Source organism: Lemur catta, chromosome 2 (genome assembly GCF_020740605.2).
Source record: "Lemur catta isolate mLemCat1 chromosome 2, mLemCat1.pri, whole genome shotgun sequence".
Taxonomy (NCBI): Eukaryota; Metazoa; Chordata; class Mammalia; order Primates; family Lemuridae; genus Lemur; species Lemur catta.
This window is the reverse complement of record NC_059129.1, coordinates 116,488,974-116,510,603: the sequence shown is the minus strand read 5'-3', so window position 1 is coordinate 116,510,603 and position 21,630 is coordinate 116,488,974. Positions and strand designations below refer to the sequence as shown.

At 32.9% G+C, this 21,630-nt stretch overlaps 1 protein-coding gene across 3 annotated transcripts in view; it reads left to right on the top strand.

Annotated features, from left to right (window-relative positions):
- Positions 1 to 21,630, top strand: part of PTPRK (protein tyrosine phosphatase receptor type K) — a 503,601-nt gene that overhangs the window by 463,720 nt on the left and 18,251 nt on the right. For all 3 annotated transcript variants that reach the window (XM_045544333.1, XM_045544334.1, XM_045544332.1), the window contains exons 15-21: positions 4,713 to 4,873; positions 10,990 to 11,174; positions 12,883 to 12,970; positions 14,039 to 14,115; positions 16,867 to 16,903; positions 18,177 to 18,274; positions 18,678 to 18,794. In XM_045544333.1, the coding sequence (XP_045400289.1) occupies positions 4,713 to 4,873; positions 10,990 to 11,174; positions 12,883 to 12,970; positions 14,039 to 14,115; positions 16,867 to 16,903; positions 18,177 to 18,274; positions 18,678 to 18,794 (763 nt within the window). The remainder of the gene's footprint in view (positions 1 to 4,712; positions 4,874 to 10,989; positions 11,175 to 12,882; positions 12,971 to 14,038; positions 14,116 to 16,866; positions 16,904 to 18,176; positions 18,275 to 18,677; positions 18,795 to 21,630) is intronic.

The following is a 21,630-nucleotide window of genomic DNA, read 5'->3' as shown; positions in this document are numbered from 1 at the left end:
TTCTGTATGTTCAGCTACTTTTTATTTATAATTTTCCATAAGTAGCTTTAGTCTACAGCCAAAAACATCATTTATTTACTGAAGTCAAACCTGTACCTTCTCTTAGCAATATTGCACTAAACTCATCTGGTAAAGTACAGATAGCGGTTTCAACTCTCAAATCCCTGTCTTTATGTAGCACCATGATGTTTGACAAAATGAGCCATGTGATGTATTTATAGGAGAACACTCAAAATGCCTTCATGGGATGCAAATCAGATCAAGTCTGCATGTGATAACGTCTCTCTCCATATTTCTAGGAATCCAGGATGGATTATAACTTCAGAACACCTTTTGTCTGGCTACGAAGCCCATCAGTGTGCTCTTGTTAAAAAAAAAAAAAAAAGGTGGAAAAAAAAATTATACATTGTAGCACCAAAAAAAAAAAAAAAAATTCTTTTTAGAGAAAAAAATGAGTTTGTTTATTAAAACTTAAATATAGGACAAAGTTTTTCTAAACCCAAGACCAAATAACCCTTTTGTCAGCCTACTTAGGAACTAACATAGGTATTACATAGCTACTTTTCTCTTCCAGAATCTATGACTTATCTTAGACCTGGGCATGGAATACTCATTTGGATAAGGATGGGAGAAGATTGTCCATTCTATTTCTGAGTCATTTTCAGTTTATCACCTTATATTGCCAGGTCCAAAGGAATGATACAACAAAACATGCTTGGACTTTGCTTGACCAAAATTTGGTCTACCACCTTTCAGTGCTTAAGGATTGAAATTCATTACGTTTGGGTCATATATCCCACAGCATTTAAATCACTAGGTAAATTTAAACTGGCTTTACAACATAACTTAAGAATCTCCATTACTACAACACAATTCTGCCAACATTTCAAATATTATAAACATTTGGCTTCCTAAAATCTGCTAAAACAAGCACGTGTAAACTAAGAGTGCTTCCAGCTTATTGTGATGAATCATAATATCCTTTTTAAATCGTGTTTGATGAAGCCAGAGGTAATTAACTGTACCATTTCATACAGTGATGGAGCACTTTCCCCCTTTATGGCCCACCCATACATCCACCTGCAGAAGTTTATGCTGTTGGCTGCTTTGGTAATGAAAATCATTTGCACATCTGTCAAACTCAAGTAGTTGCAAAATGAATTGCTTAACTGTCCTGAAGTGCACATTATTATGCCAGTTGCTCAGGGGGAAACAAAGCATCAAATATACTGCAATCAATAAGTATTTAATTATGAGAATGTCAGTAAGCTTACCATTAGCCATCAATGTATCTCTAATATTAGGATGGGACTCCCGTTTTGGTGGATGGATAACATTTCTGTGTTCCAGATGATGTAGCAGGTTATGCCAATGTTACTGTAATACTTAGGGCTACTGGCATTTTTTAATCATAACCAGAAAGAGTGTCACAGAAATATGCTTTTAAAGGCTACTGAAACATACCTAGTAAAGCTAATCTGAATTAGAGGGGTATTTTTATGAAAGTAAAAATAAATTGGAGTAGAACTTAAAACCAGATGTAATTTTTAAGCTAATATTCATTGGCATTGTCATAGTAACTATCAGTTTTTAATCAAAACACTTAACACTTAATGTTAATTTGTCTTTGTTTTGTAAGAACTGCAATGAAAGCCTACCTCACAGGGTTGTTGTGAGGATTAAAGTATAAGAAGGAAGCTGATAATTTCATGGCTGGCAGATATTGACAAAGGTTATATTCCCCCATAATTTGTCAAGTAATCTAGACATATAAATCCAAAAAGTAAAAGTCCTTCATTGTGTGAAAACTTCAACTTGCCATGCACTTGACAAATTCACTACTCTTTGTTTTTCCCCAATCATGAAATACATATAAATTGTACATATTTTAAAGTAAAGTCTCAAGGTTTAAACTTGCCTTTTCCATTTACTTTGAATGGCCCATCTTCAAAATGTTAGTATTATTTTAAATCCAAATTTCAGTTTGTGCTATTTTTATCCAATTCAATCTCTCACATTTTTTGAGAAATGAATTCATTCTTTCTTCATGCCCAAGAAACAAAAATTGGAAATTATTTCTTAAACTATGTTCTTGCTGTTTTAAAATTTACAAATGGTAGAACATCTGTGCTATATTCGTATTCTTCTCAAATTTATAACAACTAGTGTTTAACTGCTAGAGTTAAGTAGTGCTTTATATCATGGCACACTTTGTAATATGGCAATTAAAAAAATGTAAGCCACTAGATATAGTATAAGAGCTTAGGCTTTGGAACCAGGTCATTCTTTATTGTTTAGTAGACAAATGACCTTGGGCAAATTATTTAACTCCTCTCAGTCTCAATGAACTTATCTGTACAATTAGAACTGTTACATCTTTTTCAGTGGGTTGATCTGAGAATTGGGTTAACAAATGAAAAGTGCCAAGCATATAACAGACCTAATTTATCTATTCACCAAGTATTTATTGAGTGCCGGCTATGTGCCAGGCACTGCTCCAAGTGCCAAGGATATACAGATGATCCTTCTCTTCGCAGAACACACAGTAGGGAAAACAATAAAAAGATACTTGCAATGATACACGATGAGTGTTATCACAGGGGGAGAACTTGGTGGTATAGAAAACACCTAGTCGTGAAACCTAACTTGAGACCCATTGTGTTGGAATCAGTCATATAAGGCCTCCCTGGTAAGTATCTATTAAGCTGAGACAGAACAGATGGAAGTTAGCCAGATATTAGAGGCAAAAGAACATTTTAGGTTAAAGAACACACATTCTGTATGATGGCCTAGACAAAAGCTTGGAAAATGGAAGTTTTCATGAAGTCTTCATGACCCAATGATGTTTAATTAGGCCCATACACTGTTTCAAAAACTAAAACCACTTGAAAACAATCAAGAAAATGAATATAAACAATCAGATTCATGGCTTGTCTCTGAAAAAAAAAAAAATTTAAGTCAGAAATTCAACACTGGGACCAAATGCCAGTCGTCATTTAACCAAGTAGCCCCTAAGCTGCTCTCCACTTCGTCACAGTCATTACCGTTCCTTACTGGAACAGCACTCATTTATATTCCCCGACTGAAACCTACGCATTCATACAGGACTTCTGCCCCCTAGCCCAGAAAAAGAGATAATAGGTCTTTTGATGTATAAAGTAAATATTGCTAATAAATGATGGTACTAGTGGTAGTGATGGTGTAGTGGTAGTTATAGTGGTGGTGGTCGTAGTTCTTGTTATAGTTTTGTCATTGTTTTCTCATTACTGATACTGTGATTATTATTTTTTAAGAAATAAAGCTATCTCCATCCCTAAATCTTAGTTTATGACTGTCTTAAACAAGATACTGTCAGATCTGCTGTGTCAATGTGTTATGTGTGTTTGTTATGTACCCCCTGAAGCCAAGTACTATAATTTTTAGAGAAAAATAGCCTACACAAGAATGGTCCTCAAATCACTAGATTAATTTTTTAAAGGAAAAGCCTTTGGATATAAACTCAGTCTATTAAATGAGACTTTGTAGTATTTATAGTACATTTACTCTAATGAAGATGAGAAGAAAATAGCTTATGGTCTAGCTGAGAAATCTTGTTCTTAAAACAATTTAAGAATATTTCCAAGGCTACATAAACTGCTGCCATAAACTTAATAACATAATGTACCTAGTACAGGCTTTTAAAGTACCTTTATATAATATATAAATTACATTGTTAATGTGATTTAAATGTTTTACATACCGTTAATAGTTTTTTCTTGTATGTTTCATGTGTAACATTCACAAAGAACCAAAATGTATTTTACATCCTTGATGTGTAAGACAAAGATGTCAATATTTGAGTAGTTCATAATTCTAACGTGGCTAATTTCCAGATCCCCTAAATCATTCACCCTGCAGCGTTTGTAAAGCATTTCTGTCCTGGATACTTTGCCATTTGGTTCTAATACACATTTTTAGTATTTGACCATGTCAGTACTCCAAGAGGATCGTAATTTGTATAATTCCTTTACGTACCATGTTATAAACTTTTCTCTGTGCTTTTCTTACACAGTATGTGATTTAATCCCATATATTCATATGTATTTGAATCATTCTAGCCATGGTTGATTCTAAAAGTCTTCAGATGAGGTTTTGATTAATGGTATAAATATGTTGCTAAATGTGTTAAAGTTACACATATTGCATTTTTTACTTAGTAATGGCACAAAGAATGAAGAATGGGACATTTCTTTGTCTGTCTTAATTGGGTGGCTATAGTAAAATAAACTTGAAAAAATAGTCATGTTATTTCTAAGAACTTCTAAAAGTTGACCAAAAGAATTAATCACCCAGGAGGAAAATCAAAACTTAGCTCTAGCTTAAATTTTCCTTGAACTACTCTAGTAAGGAAGTATTTTTTTATGCTTTTAATAACATGCAGTTATATTTTTATGATATTTATTTTATGGATAACAATAAAACACAAGAAATGATGAGAAGTTTGGGTTGACAGTGCGAATACTGATATATCCATCTGACAAAATAGTTTCATAGCAACCAACGAATATAACTGTTTCAATGTCAAACTTAATTCCTGAAATTATGATCAGGTCTTAAGATTTCTGAACCATGTCTATAACTTGATCCTCGGGCTCACCTGAACTGCTTATTGCTGGTGTCAACTCTCCTTCAAATCTCACATTAAGGATTCCCTTTTGTATTTGCCTTGGCAGCAAGCTTGCTAAAAAACGCAAAGATGCTATGGGGAACACGCGGCAGGAGATGACTCACATGGTGAATGCTATGGATCGAAGTTATGCTGATCAGAGCACTTTGCATGCAGAGGATCCTCTTTCCATCACCTTCATGGATCAACATAATTTTAGTCCAAGATGTAAGTTCTTCATTAAAATTGTAATAAATGATTTTGAATCTCATTAAGTTCACTTTGACTTCTACACGTTACCTTTTGAATAGTGAGAGAGAGTAAAAAAGAAAGAAGAAGCAGATAGAGAAAAGAGGATGTTATGAAATTTACAAGAAGGATTATTTGCAGAGTTGATACTGGGCTTAGTTTAACTTCAAGGTACATAAATTTTATTACTGTATTGTAAGAGAAATTTCAAACCTATACCACTCAGTCTCTATCATTTGTCATTGCGCTAAGTTAAAATACGTGATTGCCTACATAAAATTAGTTCATCTCAGAATTTATAATTATTTTTCCATTTGCATCTTCCTTTGTGTAAAATAGTTTCTTTTGCAATAAGAGAAAACAATAATTCTTTCTGGGAATTACTGGCATGGGTAAAATCATTCCATTAAAATAGTCTACTATGAACTTTAGGAGAATTTCACCATTAAAAAGTTAACTAGGAGCGAGATTAATCTACATGCTCTTAAATATCCAGTATGAAATACAAAAATATACTTGAATTGGAGGCTTTGCAGACAATAGTGAAATTCATCCATCTAACTGTCCACCTTAAGAATTTCTAATGTTGATCTCTGAAGGCAAGGCTTTTAAAATATATCCACTAAAGTGATGTTTAACAGCAGATGATTTGAATAATTATCCCAGATTGATACTACTGTTTATCTTCAGATTTGCTATGAATTTTGTGTTCTCATCTATTCCTATGTTAATTTTAAGTTAATTAAATTTAAGCTAAATTACCTAACTTTGTTTCTTCAAATCCTTAAGTAAAATTGATGCTTGAGGTAGGCAAATCGGGTTTATTGTTGGCCTTATATATCTTGGGTGTTGTGGCATTTGCAAGCTCCCAGAGATATGCTTATCCCAGTTTAGGAAACATGGGTATAAGGAAAGAAGTAAATAATACGACTATTTTTTACCTATATGAATTACAAGCATGTGTCGTATAGTAAGATTGCAAACAAAGTATTTATGGGTTATATGTTTTTATGTCTTTTCAAAGAGGGAATTTTTTTCTGAAGTGTTCAGCTTGGTGAAATTTTTCAGTAATTATTGTCCCTAAATGCAGCCTGTCATTTTCCATGATATATATCTATACCAAATTAGTAGTTAAAAATGCTATAGATGAGTCATTTGGGAACGTAGCTTTAATCATGATAGGACCTCTCTAATCTATTTTATTTTTATTTCACTATAAGATAAATGATAGAGAATAGCATAAAATACTATTATTGTTGAAAGTTAGTTTTGCTGAAAATATAGATTTATCATCTCTAACTACTTGATTTAATATTTAAGCAATTACATATTTGAAAGCATTTTGGTTCCCCCAATTTTTTACGTATTGCCTACGTTAGGACCTTATTAGGAAGTTTGAATTCAGCAGTGTAACTATAAATATCCACTTATGAACTTAGAGAAATGATTAAATCTATTTCCCACAGTTAACTGAAAAAATTTATTTGGAATGAATATGAGATAATTACTTCTCTAAATACCTTACATTTGATAGATCTAAAATGCATGGTTTCTTTTCTCCTAACTTTATAATCGTTATAATGTCAAGTTGAATCTTCTGACTTTTTAAATTGAACAGAGTACTGAACTATAATTATGGATACACTTTTCTTGATATTTAGAGATAACCCAAGCTGGAAGAAAGAATTTTACCTTTGCAGGATACAGTAATCAGAGAAAGTTTAATAATTATATTTCTTAAGAAAGCATAAATCTATTTTAAAGAAAAAGATGTTAAAATATAACTTTAGAGCAATATATTCCTTCATGAGCTTTATTTTCCTACAGTGCCCAATGATCCACTTGTACCGACTGCTGTGTTAGGTGAGGCTCTAAATCTTTATCATCTTTTTATTGCATGGATCACACCTTCTTGCATTTGTCCACATAGTAATTATTTACAGTGCAGGAAGCAGCTTGAGTTTGAAAATATATAGCCATGATCTTATCAAAGAGCTGTGTTGTTCAACCCAGTCAGATCTAGTGGATATCACATTAGCAAGGTATACTGTTTAAAGCAATGTATTTTTAAATTCTTGGTTCTGTTAGGTTTGGAGCAAAAGTACCCTGGCCCTTAATGTATGACTAATGTTAACATATCAAAGTTAGTATAATAGAATGAACTGAAATGCACATATCTCAGGGACCGGTGCTGCCTGCATAACCAGTTCATATAAAAAAGTCTACTTGATAGAGATTTTCTAGATCTTCCTATTTTATAGTGATATAATAACACATTTACAAGTGAGCACTATGATTGTGTGCATTTGCTTTAGTTTTTGTCTATATTAGGAATTTATAAATGTAGGTAAAGTTGTTCGAGTCTTTGCAGGGTTCAGCATTCTGCATGAACCTTATATAATATAAGTAGTGTTGTCTCAAGAAATTTAGAACAAGCCACTTGGTTTAGCACCATATAACATCTAGACAACTGTTATTGCTAGTGATGATTAAGGCTTTTCAGATAAGTTACATTAATTTTTAAATCCAGCTATATATTTAAGAATGGAATGGGTTTAATTTCAATGATTACTCTATTCCTTGACTAATTATATGATTCATGACCAGCTTGCCTCTATGTTCATAAGTTCCATATCAGTTTTACCTATTTCTAATTAAGATTTAACCAAAGAAATATGGAAATTGTCAGATAAATATATCTTAAAAATTCCCAAGTGTCATGTTTGTTATTTACATTTAATATTTCTTGTGAACATAAAACTTACATCTTATTCATGATTTTGTTATCCATCTATTCAATGATCAATTACATTTTAAAAATATTTTGAAGCAATACCAGTGACTCAGTTAAGTAAAATATACCTCTTATTCCCTAAAATAAACAATTAAAAGTTATAATTTTATAATTGATACAAAAATATATATGCTGAAAGAATCTGAAAGTCAATGCTCCTGTTTCTGACTGCTTTCTCTCTTTGATGTCCACACCAATAATGACAGGGAAGTGAACTGGGGGATTTGTCCCTCGGGGTGGCCTGATCATGTAACATATAAACAGTGATCAGTGGGGAGGCACCAAATGCCTCTGGAAATGTCATCTTCTGTTGAGCACTGTAGAAGGCTGTCAGTATCAAATTAATAAGTACTTTCAATTAAAATATTGAGAAAGTCTTTAGAAAAAAATAGTTGCCTAAATGTTAAGATTTCATTATAGTCATTTTCTACATGTATGTAGAATTAAGTCTAAGTCTCAGTCCTCTTGTGGATTTCCAATATGAACTCATAAAAACACCTTACATCTTTGCTTTCTCATCTTTAAACCAACATAGTAATTCCTCCCATGCCTTTTTCACAAGGTTTTGTAAAGAGAAAATGAGATAATGTGTGTGAGTTTTACAAACTATAAAGTTTATACAATTATTTTAATAATTTTCCCTGTGAAAAGGGATTTCGTGTTTAAGGAAGGCTAGATTTAACACAATAGAGTCGTAAAATGCAGTTATATAAACATTCATCATGCATTTTATTTCATTCTGAAAGTCAAGCTGGTTGTTTTTTTTAAAAAAATTGGCATTCTTTAAAAGCTAAATCTCTCATTAATCATAGTAGATGTAGAAATGATTTGTTGCATTTTTTATCATTCTTGGGGTTGTGATGTTTACAGTTTTGCATCCAATTGATTCTTTACTTATAACGCAATTTCTGAAATCATCTCAAATATTGCTTGATATTAATATTTACATACTGATTTAAAAGGGCTTAGAAACTTTTCATATTGATTCATATTTTTCTTTTGTGTTTTACTGCTTCATTGGGTTTAAGTCCCTATAACAGGTAAGTGTATTTCAAAGAACTCTAGAAAACCTTTCAATCAAGGATATATTTGAAGTTATTATTCTTAAATGTATAATAAGGATAATGATTAGTACATGTACCCTCACTACTAGTCACATTATTAGGTGGTTTAATGAGGTGGAAATGTATTGAGATTAATAATTCATATGTGATGATTTTAAAGACCTTACTGCTGATTGTACTACTGTATTAAAGCTTAATGCAAAACAAAAGGCACTGTCTATTTCATATTGGGACACAATCATCTGTAAGATTTGGAATATGGTTGAATTCTGTGTTTCTCACTGAGCCTTTTACAATTGTAAATTTTCTGCTGCTGCAGCAGGTACAATGTGAGCTCTGGGCTCCTCTGAGCCCTGGCTACCTTCTTCCAGCTTGGGTGATTGCATTTTGCCTCTCTAATGTTATCTGTTCTCTTTACTCCTTATCTTAAACTATATTCTGTAATAGTGCCCAAATCAATTGCTTCTGAATTTAATTTTACTGAGGAGATGTATATATTCTTTATGTCAGTCTATTGATTGTAATATTTTAACAAATGTAGATCAATTGACTGTGGTCTCATAGTAAGAAGAGGAAACTCTCATGAATCATGTTTGCTAGCAAATGTTTGTGTGTAGAAGGGTGGTCAAAACCTGAGTAAAAGGCATAAATTCACTTGGGTGGTTAGGTCACAACAGAATCCACTAGGGATTTTTGATTCATTGTGGTATTTTTAGGAGTGAATGCAAAAAAAAAATGCATTCAGCTTAATAAGAGGGAGTAAAGATAAATGCAATCAAGCTAAAATTATAGAGGCACACAAATCTGATTGTAGGGTTCTTTTTTTTTTTCCTTCTCCAGGAAGAAAAAATGTTTATCATGGGGACAACAATTCATTTTTTGCCATATCCTATTTGTAGAGTTGGTGATAGAACAGGCAAATGTACCAGCACTTGAAATATGTTTAACTGTTAATTAAATATCATTTTCTACAGTATGCATTATCATTAAAAACAAAAGTTCCCCTAAAAGTGTACTTTCTCTTCTGTTAATGAGTATAGTAGTTATAATGCTTTTCAAAGTAACACCCCTTAAAACATTTGTTTTTTTCTTAAAGTGGTAAGTTTAAATGTGATAAATATGAGCATGCTTCTAATTGTAATGATTAGTACTTTGGTCATTAAAATACTGTTTATTCTTCATAGGCAAAATGTTCTTGTACTTTTCTTCCTTCTTATGACAGAAAGAGAATTAAAAGTTTCTTTTCATTTTAAGCCAATGATACAATTGGGATTGGTCCTACACTTAAATGTGGGTGGTCAGGGAGTCTGTGGATTTCAAATAATTCATTCATTGAAATATTTATTGAGTGCTATGCACCAGGCAATAGGAATAAAAAGAAAAATATGACTTTGTCTCTACAATCTATTCAGAATTTAGTGAGGAAAATAAACAAGTAAATAAATGATTAAATACAGGGCAAGTGAAATGACATGTATGAGAACAGGAAGTCATGGGAACATAAAGGAGCTTTATAACTCAGTCTGGGTGGGCCAGGGAACAATTCCAGGCAAGACACCCACATTTTGCTACAGATATACCGTGATTTCCTTACACAGTACCCAGGAGCCTCAAAATCTATTTGTAATAAGAACAACGTAATAACAAATCAAGGAGGAAGAGATTGAATATAAATGCGTGTGCAGCCTGGGTAGCAGACAGAGTGGAGTTGGGGTGATCTTGTAGAATGCTCACATTTCCCAGTCCAGAGTGTTGTGGTAAGAAGCCCCAGGTGGTAGGGCACAGCAGGGCCACCAGGGCAAGAGCAGCCTTGGGATGGTTGCCTAAGTTGGGTTTCTAAGGGAGGTTGGGATGTGGGTGGGAAGGAGTTTGTTCAGCTTAATGGGCAGTGAAAACACCTCTCTAATTGACATCTTGTTACTGCTTTGACTGCAGATGCAAGAAAAAATAAGAACTCAGCAAAATCTCCCACTTACGCTTTTTAAAAGTGGATCAGATGTCTCCCTGCATCTCACAGCATCTGTTGTGTTGCTGATATACACATGATACACTCTGATCTCAAACCTTGAGCTTTGTCTTTGTGGGGATGCTGCCCTAGGCCTATACTGTCTGGTATTTTTCTTTCCCTTCCTCCTGTTATCAGAAAGGTCTTAAGGTCTTAAAATCTTTGCATGGCTATATATTAAACAAGATAACTTTGTCTCTTTTTTAATCTTCTGGAATCTGAAAAATACCAGATGAGAACCACAGCGCCACAGCAGAGTCCAGTCGCCTTCTCGATGTTCCTCGCTACCTCTGCGAGGGGACGGAATCCCCTTACCAGACGGGCCAGCTGCACCCAGCCATCAGGGTAGCCGACTTACTGCAGCACATTAATCTCATGAAGACATCAGACAGCTATGGGTTCAAAGAGGAATATGAGGTGAAAGCTTTAATACTGTATTGAATTTGATTTTTAACCATGATACTCAGCGGAAGTTAACGTTTTTCCTCCCTTTAAAAGGCACAGACTGCTCTATAGGGTCTCTAATCCAGTGTTTGAGTGTACAATCAAGTGTGTATATGGGAAGGGGGAGGGAATTGAAAGAAAAAAGCTCTTCCCAGAGATATATCTCAGCCCAAATTCATTATAAGAATTTTTAATGTTGGATCACATAGTTTATTTCACTGTTATTAGAAACACTTTGTTAAACCTTATATGTCCCCAGTCAAAAATCAAGTGGCAAGATACTTTGAGTCCCATTGTACCATTACAGATTTTATCACTTGAATGACTTAAGTAGCAGGTACTTCTCTGCCTCTTTGCTTGTTGACCCTCTGATTGAGAAATCAAATGAAGCTTTGTGCTCTGTATGTACTACTTGCCACTCTCAGTTTACTTTGTGGATTATTGGTTGACGGTGGCTGGGAAGAAAAACAGAACACTGAAAATCTGGTAAACAGCATTAAGTAAGCCAAAAGAAGGCTGTGGGAAATTCTTCTTCCGACCTGGTTTCCCCTTCCTACTCAAACCAAAATACCAGGATTTATCTTACAAAGGAAGTGATTTAAAACTGAACATTCCACTAAACATAATATAGCAAAAAAGGAAAAATTCCTTTGCCACCCTTCACTTACTGAAAAATGCTATGTTGGGGCCTGGAAGGAAGCCAAGCCACTCCCCATACACACACCACAGTACACACACATTTGAAGTGAAAGAATTCAAGCAGCACTTTGCTTGAATATATCCAACTTCATGAAGAATTTTTAAAACTCTACATTTTATCTACAGATTACTTGTATACCTTAATTTGGGAGTGAATAAAATTTTCTTTCAATTTGGAAAAATTAATTTTATATATATACCAGAAACATGATGCTGTGCTAACAAAATAAGTGTAAGGAATTAGAATATTCTGCCAGAGCTGGTTCTTTTTGTTCGTTTCATGTGTATTCCTGTGTACCTCACTTCAAAGACCGATGGCTCTTTGAAGACCCCATTTCCTGTGTTGAGCAAAGTTTAAGTTTTTCAGCAAAAAGACATCTATACCCGTATTTTAAATTGCTGCATATAGTAATTAAACCAACCAACACATTCATCTGTTCCCAGATTCTGGGAGAAGAGGCCTCTCTTTAATTTTCATGTGGTCCCTTGTTGTAAAGACTCAGTCATGATCTTCAAAGAAATTGAAATGTGTTGTACTGCATATGATTTAATGAATAATTATGGAGGGAAACAGCTTTCCTTTTTGCTGTTATAAATGCTAAAGAATGTACATTTAAATGATACTCGTTAAAAGAATTTTTTTCAGTTTTTGATGCACCATTATTCAGTATGTGTTGAAAAGAATGATGCTTTTTCTACTTTTATCTCACAAAGATACAGTGATCTTAAATTCGAAATACTTTCAAGGTCCCTTTTTTCTCCAAAGTTATTTCTTGTCTTTATTTTGAACTCAATCCAATCCAAGATGAACAAGTACGAGTCCAACAAACCAGCTTTGAGGTCTGAGAATGAAAACTTGTTTACTACTACAGGACTCTCTCTCTGACAAAATGGCTTTTACTATTTAGATCTTCAAAACAGATAAACCAGATTTTTTAAAAAGGAATTAAATTCAGTCTGCTTGTTTATTTTTTTTCCCCAGAGCTTCTTTGAAGGACAGTCAGCATCTTGGGATGTAGCTAAAAAAGATCAAAATAGAGCGAAAAACAGATATGGAAACATTATAGCATGTAAGTGCCCATACAGTTCTTGCTGAATGTAAATATTATATGTATAAAGATAAATACCGAACTCCTTATATGGTTTTAAACTTCAAGAGAATCCCAGAGAGTGGCGCATCTGTTTACAAAGTAATCTATTAATATTAAAACAGCATTGGTATTAGCAGTGGCTCTGAAGTTGTCATTATCCTCATTAATTAAATTGACTCAGACTCTTCACCCCATGGAGATAACTTACTGTTTGATTTCATGTTTGTACATAAATACATGGGTGTTATTAAACAGCTAAGAATATCAGGATAATGGAAAGGAAAGATCTTTTCATTGTAAATTGCTGTCTCACTCCCACCAAACATATTGAAGGTTGGAGTGTTATTCTTTCCACATGCCTTTGATTCTTATTAGAGCCAATGTGTGAACTCCACTTGCTCCATGTTATTTATCATTAGGGTCTTCCTGCTGATTAAATCTTCATTATATGTACACATGATAAATAAAGTCATTATCATACAAAACTATAAGAGCAGTAAGGAAAGTAGCAGATAGCGTAACTTGTAACTAGTTGCTGATTTACTTAGACCACTGTATTCAGAATTTAAATTATTTTAAAGTATCTTATGAATACATCAAAATTTAACTTTGACTCTCAGTGAATAAGAAGTTGAGAGCAGGAATTCAAAATTCACTTTCTAGTTCTGTGGCTCATTTGCTGTAAAGTGCAGAAGAAAATGATCCCACCCATTTAAAATCATGACTAAGAAGCCGAATTATAAGTAAGGCAAGTTCGGTTGTTTAGGTGAGTCCATGACTCAAATGATGATGTATCAGACATTATCATGTCCTCTAAAATCTTCCTAACTATAAAAATGCAAGTCACTGAAACTTTATTTACAGAATATTATAATTGTAATAAGTAATGAGCTCATTAAGGTTCTTGTATTTCTCCAAATGACTAATTTGTTGGTCGTATACTATGGATAGACTATTGGGAACCAATTATTTAGTGTCTTACCTATAACATTGTCTCAGAACAGGGGGAAAATTTAACAGCTTGTGTTCTATTATTAAAAATTTTAGATGATCACTCCAGAGTAATTCTGCAACCTGTTGAGGATGATCCTTCTTCAGATTACATTAATGCCAACTATATCGATGTAAGTATGTTTATAGTTCAGTATGTCCATTTTATTGGCTTATATATATGAACTTTTTTGATTGTTGTTACCTATAAAGTGATTGCTAGCTTTTTAAAATAAAGAACAAACTGTACACTTTTCCTTGTTCTACGTCCTAGTACTTACTGACGTTGTTGTGCTTTCTTTCACACCTGACTTTGGTTTGGGCTGTAGATTTGGCTGTACAGGGATGTAAGTATCACTATATGTAAATAACAGCACCCTATTATAAATATTTAATATAAATATTCTTAATTACAGTTATTACTAATGCTTACTACTAGTTATCTCTGCATGCTTCACCTAATTAGCTTCATACAGTATATCTATGTTCATTTTTTGTAATTCTTTTACATGTGTAAAGATCTATTTTACCTCCTTCCCTTTTCTTGTTGAGACAAACAGGACCCTTTTTAGCTTTGACAATTTATTATGTACTCGAGTTTTATTTGTTGATGATTTCTGTTTCTGGCTTTTATTCTTACCCTTCCCCAAACATGTGAGAAGCTGGATAGTATGATGTGTATTTAGTGTTGCTGAAATTTTCCTTGTTACATTTGACTTGTGATGTTAAAAATGAGTAGGGAGACTATTTTGTGGTGTGTGGTATTACTTTACAGTAATAAAATTACTCAGGCAAAATAATTACTAAATTGTAATTGTAAAATATCCATATCACACATATATATCGAATCACACAAATGAAAAAGTTTGTTTTGATCACACATTCCACTGTTAAATTTTAGTTACATATATATCTACATGCAAATTCTTTATATAAGGGAAAGTAATTATCAAATAAAATATAAAATATTGTTAAGGAGGCAATATTATAATACATGTAAGGAAGACAGGCTATTTGGGTCATACTGCCTGGTTCAAAATCACACTGGAGATCTTGGGGATGTTACCTCTTTCTGTGTGCCTGTTTCCTCATCTTTACAGTGGGGACAATAATAATAGTAATAACCTATCACTTTGTTGTGAGAATTAAATGAAGTAATGCATGTTGAGCATTTAGCCCAATGCTTAGCACATATTTAGCACTTATTAAACTTCACCTATGTCTTTAACAGTTAAAACCTAGGTGTGCTGAAATTAATTGATTCAAAATATGGATAATTGTAAGACAAAAGGTAGAAGTATTAAGTATTGCATATATGTAGACATTTATATACTTAAATGAAACTTAGGACCCAACTTTTTCTAATTTCCATAAATAGGACATAATTTTTATCACATCTCTTAGGTTCATGGTTTATAGTTATTTTATGAATTGTAATTATTTACTTAGTTGAATTAATGTATTAAGTATAGCATATGAGTATATTGGTTAAATTTGTGATCACAATCTTTCATTCAATATTTAAATTTATCAGACATGTCATCATGGAAAACTAAGTTGATGGTCTACCTTGAAAATAAAAAAAATCAGCAATTCTCTGACAAATTTGTAATTGTTCTTACCTATTTAGTTCAACCTGGTTTTCTGCCAAGACATGTAAACTGGAGGCTCCTTATACTACTTTATAGTTTATACAATAGGACTATATTCTAAATAAGACTTGTTTTCCAGTCTTTTTCTTAAGACCCCAGTGTGTTTTGGCTGATGACTACACAGTTTCATAATTTTCCCTTTCCCATTATTTCATTATTCTTAAAAGACATAAGTATTCTACAATTGGTATATTTTTCATTAAGAACAGATGAAGTGCTCATAAAGCTTGGAAAAAATTTTTCCATAAAACATTGTACTATGTTGATATTTTAAGAAATAGAAATCTTCCAAATTTACAACACCGTAATGCTCACTCTATGAATTTTTAGGTTGGAGATCTCAGTTCACATGCATTTATATGTGTATTGAGTTGCCCACACCAAAATGTGGACAGATTATACCACAGACTTAAAGCCCTTTGGTAAATGCACAACAAATTCACAACTTAACCCTATCATATCATCAACATTTTTGCAACTCATGGTCTATTGCAATTCCAACCAATTGACAGCAACTAACAATTTATTCCTCATGAAGAATCATTTCTTTATTGAAACTTTTGGCACACTGGGGGGAAAAAGTACTAAACTTTTGTTCAGGATAAGATGAATTTTTAAAAACTCTTCTTTCCCTATATATGTGTGTACCTGTAATTGTGTGTGTGTAAGTTAACTTTAGTAGCACACACAAAATAGTTTTTGCAGATTCCTGAACATATTATAGAACAGGAATATTCTCTAAAAATCTCAGCAGGACTTTGATTTGATGCACACATGCATTGTCCAGCTCTAACATTGGAATGTTCTGTTATTTTTTTTATGGTTCTAATATGTCCTCGTCCATTTGTAATGCAGTGTGTTGTACTTTTGAATGATAAAATGAGAATTAATATTTTTAAACACAGTTTTTACTAGGAATGAATGACTAAAGATTAACATGAAGGCATAAACACTTTAGTGAAATCAAACAAAATGTATGAGGTTATTCCATAGCAAACCAAACTCAATTATACAATATATATTCTAATTAGAGCCTTTAAATATTTAATTTTGTTTTATGTTTACCTTTCAGAAAACATAGGTTTGAGAAGTGAACTATGTGTTCACTACTCATTTCTGGACTTTTTACTATAACTTAATCTTAACAGGTGGTTGTCTTCATCTTTTTATGCCTTCATTCATTTATTTCTGATACTGATGTAAAATGATAACCAATTTGTTCTCCTATTTTAGGGCTACCAGAGACCAAGTCACTACATTGCAACCCAAGGTAAAACATTGCCTGTTAAATGTTTTAGAACAAACAAACTTGCTTATTCATCCATACGGTGTTTTTGCAATATTATCTTAATTAACTGGAAAAAATCAGCTCTTCTAACACTTGCTCTTTACTCATTTGTATAGTATAATTTTTTTAAATCTATGTAAGACTTACATAAATTTAAGCTTGATTTGTTTTTTAATTAAAAGTAAAAGAGAAGCTGCTGGTAGTTTTTGTGATTTGGTCCTTGTTATCCAGATATTTCAGAGCCTTAGTCAGTAATGGTGGGCAGAGGAATTACTTATTTTTGATGAAAGAGAATAGTGGCTTCATCTTGTATAAGCTACCTGTCTTCTTGCAGCATAGTTTAATAGTACCCAAGACCAATATTGTTATAATGAGATATTATGCTGTCTTCCAACGATGTCCTGACAAGTAAAGACTGAGACAAAACAGAGAGCTACAGGGAATTTAGTCAGGTTCATTCTTCATGGAACATAAAAAGAAAGGAAAATCTTATTATAGTGGTACATTGGGGAATAAAGTATCCAAACAAAAAACTATCTTTAGTGATTTCTCCAAATTTACTACTGGTCTTCAGAAGACAAACTTGCACATCTGTTTTATGTAAGAGGAAAGTAAAACAAAAGCTATGTTTGCTCTGTTGACAGAAGTCATTTTGTGTTTTCACATATCTTTGGAGAAATCGAGTGTAATTGTAGATTCTTTGAAGTTAGAAAGACCAGCTATAGTGGTGAACAGTATTCTAGTTTTATGGTATTGAATAGAGTATAGCCCAGCACATGCTTCTGCAGTTTGGAGATGATAATATATGACATTAGGATGTGTCTTTATATGTAAGGATACTTCTTCATTAACCCCTAAACATGTGCTATTTATAAATGATGGACATTTATGTAATTGGTAATATATGCTGATTGTTTGATGGTGGCATAAGAATTCCTATTTTTCACATATATTTGAAGATGCATTAAAGTGACCTAGTAACAGACATAAATAGCCTCAGTGCTATCATCTTCTGAATTGGAAAGTACAGAAGGCAAATTGGGAGGAAAAAATAAATCTTGTAAATGTGTATGTTTTTGCCTATAGTGTGAATTTAGATAGGAACTGAACTTAAGTACTTTCCATGACATTTTGTGTTAGACTTTTAATTATAGTTTTGTCTTATTTAGTTTACTCTGCTTTTTATCTTAATTAAACTCCTTACTAACTACAAAATCCCTTTGATAATATAATATTGAAATTAATTTCTTCATAGGCCCAGTTCATGAAACAGTATATGACTTCTGGAGAATGATCTGGCAAGAACAGTCTGCCTGCATTGTGATGGTTACAAATTTGGTTGAGGTTGGCCGGGTAAGAGGAAAAAAAGATTTCTTTTGTTGTCATGAAAATGAATACAGTATAAAGCAACATATAACATACTTAGAATATCATCCAATTTTTTTAAAAAACGTATAGGCATAGCATTTCAATGGAATGCTACTAAATGGACCTTCAATGGCTTAAAAATTATTTGATTACTTATTGAGTAATAAAATAACCTTTGATTTTATACTAGAATCTAATTGCATGATCAAGCTTGTATATTTTTTATGAGAATATACAAAGACTATTACGTAACAGATTTTTTTTCTCATTTATAGATTTTTTTAATGTATTTTAATTAGGACCTAAAGAGTTATCATAGGAATTAAATCATCTTGGCTCATATGTATTATGTATTCAGGTCTACTTATATATTCTTTTTGTCATTTAGGTTAAATGCTATAAATATTGGCCTGATGATACTGAAGTTTATGGTGACTTCAAAGTAACTTGTGTAGAAATGGAACCACTTGCTGAATATGTTGTTAGGACATTTACCCTGGAAAGGGTAAGTATCCTAAAGTTCTTTAAAAAAAAAAAATGTATATCAAAACTGCTTTTTCTCTTTAAATCCTTGTCAAGTTTTGTTTTTATGATGCTATAAAATCTGTTCACATATTTATTCATTCCAAAAATATTTATTGGAGAGTTTACCATGTGCCAGGCATGTTTCTAAACCTTGGGACACATGTTAAAATCTCTACCCTTGTGGATTATATAACCTATTGAGGGGAAATGGCACTAAAAATGAATAAGCTAATATACCCTATATCATGGAAAGTGCTATGGAGAAGAATAATGTTGGGACAGGAAATGGGGAATATCATTAAGGTAGGGGAAGCAATGGGTTATAATTTTAAAAGGATGATCAGGGAAGGACTTGTTCTTGAGAACATAACATGAGTAAAGACCTGAAGTAGGTGAAGGAGAAGGAATGATGAGTTATGTCCAGGGGAAGAATGTTTCCAACAGAGGGAAGAGTCATTTCAGAAGCCCAGAGATCTGTGTATATTCCTGTCAGAAAGACAACCAGCCAGGAAGCCAGGGTGTTCAGAGATGGATGAGTGACTGGGAAAGACATATGAAATGAAGTGAGAGAAATCAAAGCCAGATAAGTGGAGTCTTTTAGGCCATTATGATCAGCTTAATTTGTATTTAAAGTGAGTTAGGCAGCCATTGGAGGGTTTTGAGCCTAGAGGTAACATGATCTGACTTTTATTTTTAAGAGGATCACTCCAGTTATTATGTTGCGGAAAGACTAAAGCAGGGTTGGTAGTGTAGTAGACTGAAGTCACATTGTGACATAGTCACAATGAAACACATCATTGTGGAAAGGCTTAATAGATTTTACCACACAAAAGAGTGTAAAATTATCTGTGTCAAACAAAAAAAATTAAGGTACATACACAGAAGAAACCTGTGATTATTTATCAATCCTTAATTCATAGTGTTAATACCGATAGAAAGAAAGGAAAACACTAGAGTCTCTGAAGAAACACGACTGCTAATATGCCTATTGAAAATGTTTGGCCGGGCGCGGTGACTCACGCCTGTAATCCTAGCACTCTGGGAGGCCGAAGCGGGCGGATCGTTTGAGCTCAGGAGTTCGAGACCAGCCTGAGTAAGAGCAAGACCCCGCCTCTACTAAATAATAGAAATAAATTAGCCAAACAACTAAAATATATACAAAAAAAAAAAAATTAGCCGGGCACGGTGGCACGTGCCTGTAGTCCCAGCTACTCGGGAGGCTGAGGCAGGAGGATCGCTTAAGCCCAGGAGTTTGAGGTTGCTGTGAGCGAGGCTGATGCCACGGCACTCACTCTAGCCCGGGCAACAGAGTGAGACTCTGTCTCAAAAAAAAAAAAAAAGAAAAGAAAATGTTTAACCTCATGTACTGTTACACCATTTTGTACTTTCAAATCAGCAAGAACTTTAAAAAGAATAATAATCCTGATTGATTATCCGGGTGTGTTGAGATAGATGTTTTCATCCATTGCCAATCATAGTTAAATGGCTATAAACCCTCTGTAAATCAATAAAGCAGTATATGTCCATAGCTTTAAAGTATTTATGTCCTTTGAGAAGTTTATTTTCATGAATCTATCCTAAGGAATGTACTTAAAATATAATGGCTTCATTTATAATATTAGAAAATTATAGATAATCATAATTATATAACATGAGTATCACAACTATAAAATATATATGGGAATTTCTTAGACAAATCAAGTAGAATAAAAATAAGCAATGATAAAAATTTCAAAAAGAGAACCATTAAGCTTGATTTAATAAACTAGATCCTATAATTATATAAAGAGAAAATGTAGAATATTCAGTCACTTGAGTTTATACTGTCTGATAAAATCAGTCATGAAGCTGAATACACAGGAAAAAGTTGAGGTGTTTCCAAAATCAAGTAGAAAACAACAACAAATCACTGACCAATGACCCCACAAATTAGCCTCTCAGAAATCACCAAATTCTCTTCTGAGTAAACCTTAAATGAATGATTACCTCAAAACTAAAATTAATATATAGATCAATAATTTTATACCAAAATTTACCTCAAGTTATCCTCTAAGAAAAATATCTGCCCATAAATGATTTGTATTTTGAAAGGCAGGCTGAAATCATGTGAAAATTATAAAATTAGAAAATAGGAAAAATATTAATAGACTAGAACAAAGGAAAAATTAAATATAAACAAACAAAAAATCAAAAAGCTAGTTCTTTGAAAAGATCAATAAAGTAACTAAACCACTGTCAATTCATTCTAAATGAGGTAAAATGAAAACAAAATTTATAATATTAGAAAATACAAAGAGATATAACAGCAGTTATACTTGCTATTAGAAAAGTTATAAAAAAATATTATGTACAAATTTAGAAACATAGATTTTAGTCTAGAGACACTGATTTTCTAGCAAATAATAATTCTCAAAAATTGGACCAAGAAGAATTAGAAACCTGAACAGATAATAGAAGAAAATAGAATGATTCTTATAATTTAGCATTAAAATTGCACTATGGTTTCCCTGACGATTAGAGATGTTGAGCACTTTTGCATATTTTTGTTGCCATTAGTCTGTCTTCTTTTGAAAAGTTTCTGTTCGTGTCCTTTGCCCACTTTTTAATGGGGTCGTTTGATTTTTTCTTGCCGATTTTCCTGAGTACTATATAGATTCTAGTCGTCAGCCCTTTATTGGATGTGTGCACTAGAATGTTTATAGCAGCACAATGCACAATTGCAAAGATGTGGAAACAACCCAAATGCCCATCAACACATGAATGGATTAATAAAATGTGGTATATGTATACCATGGAGTTCTACTCAGCCACAAAAA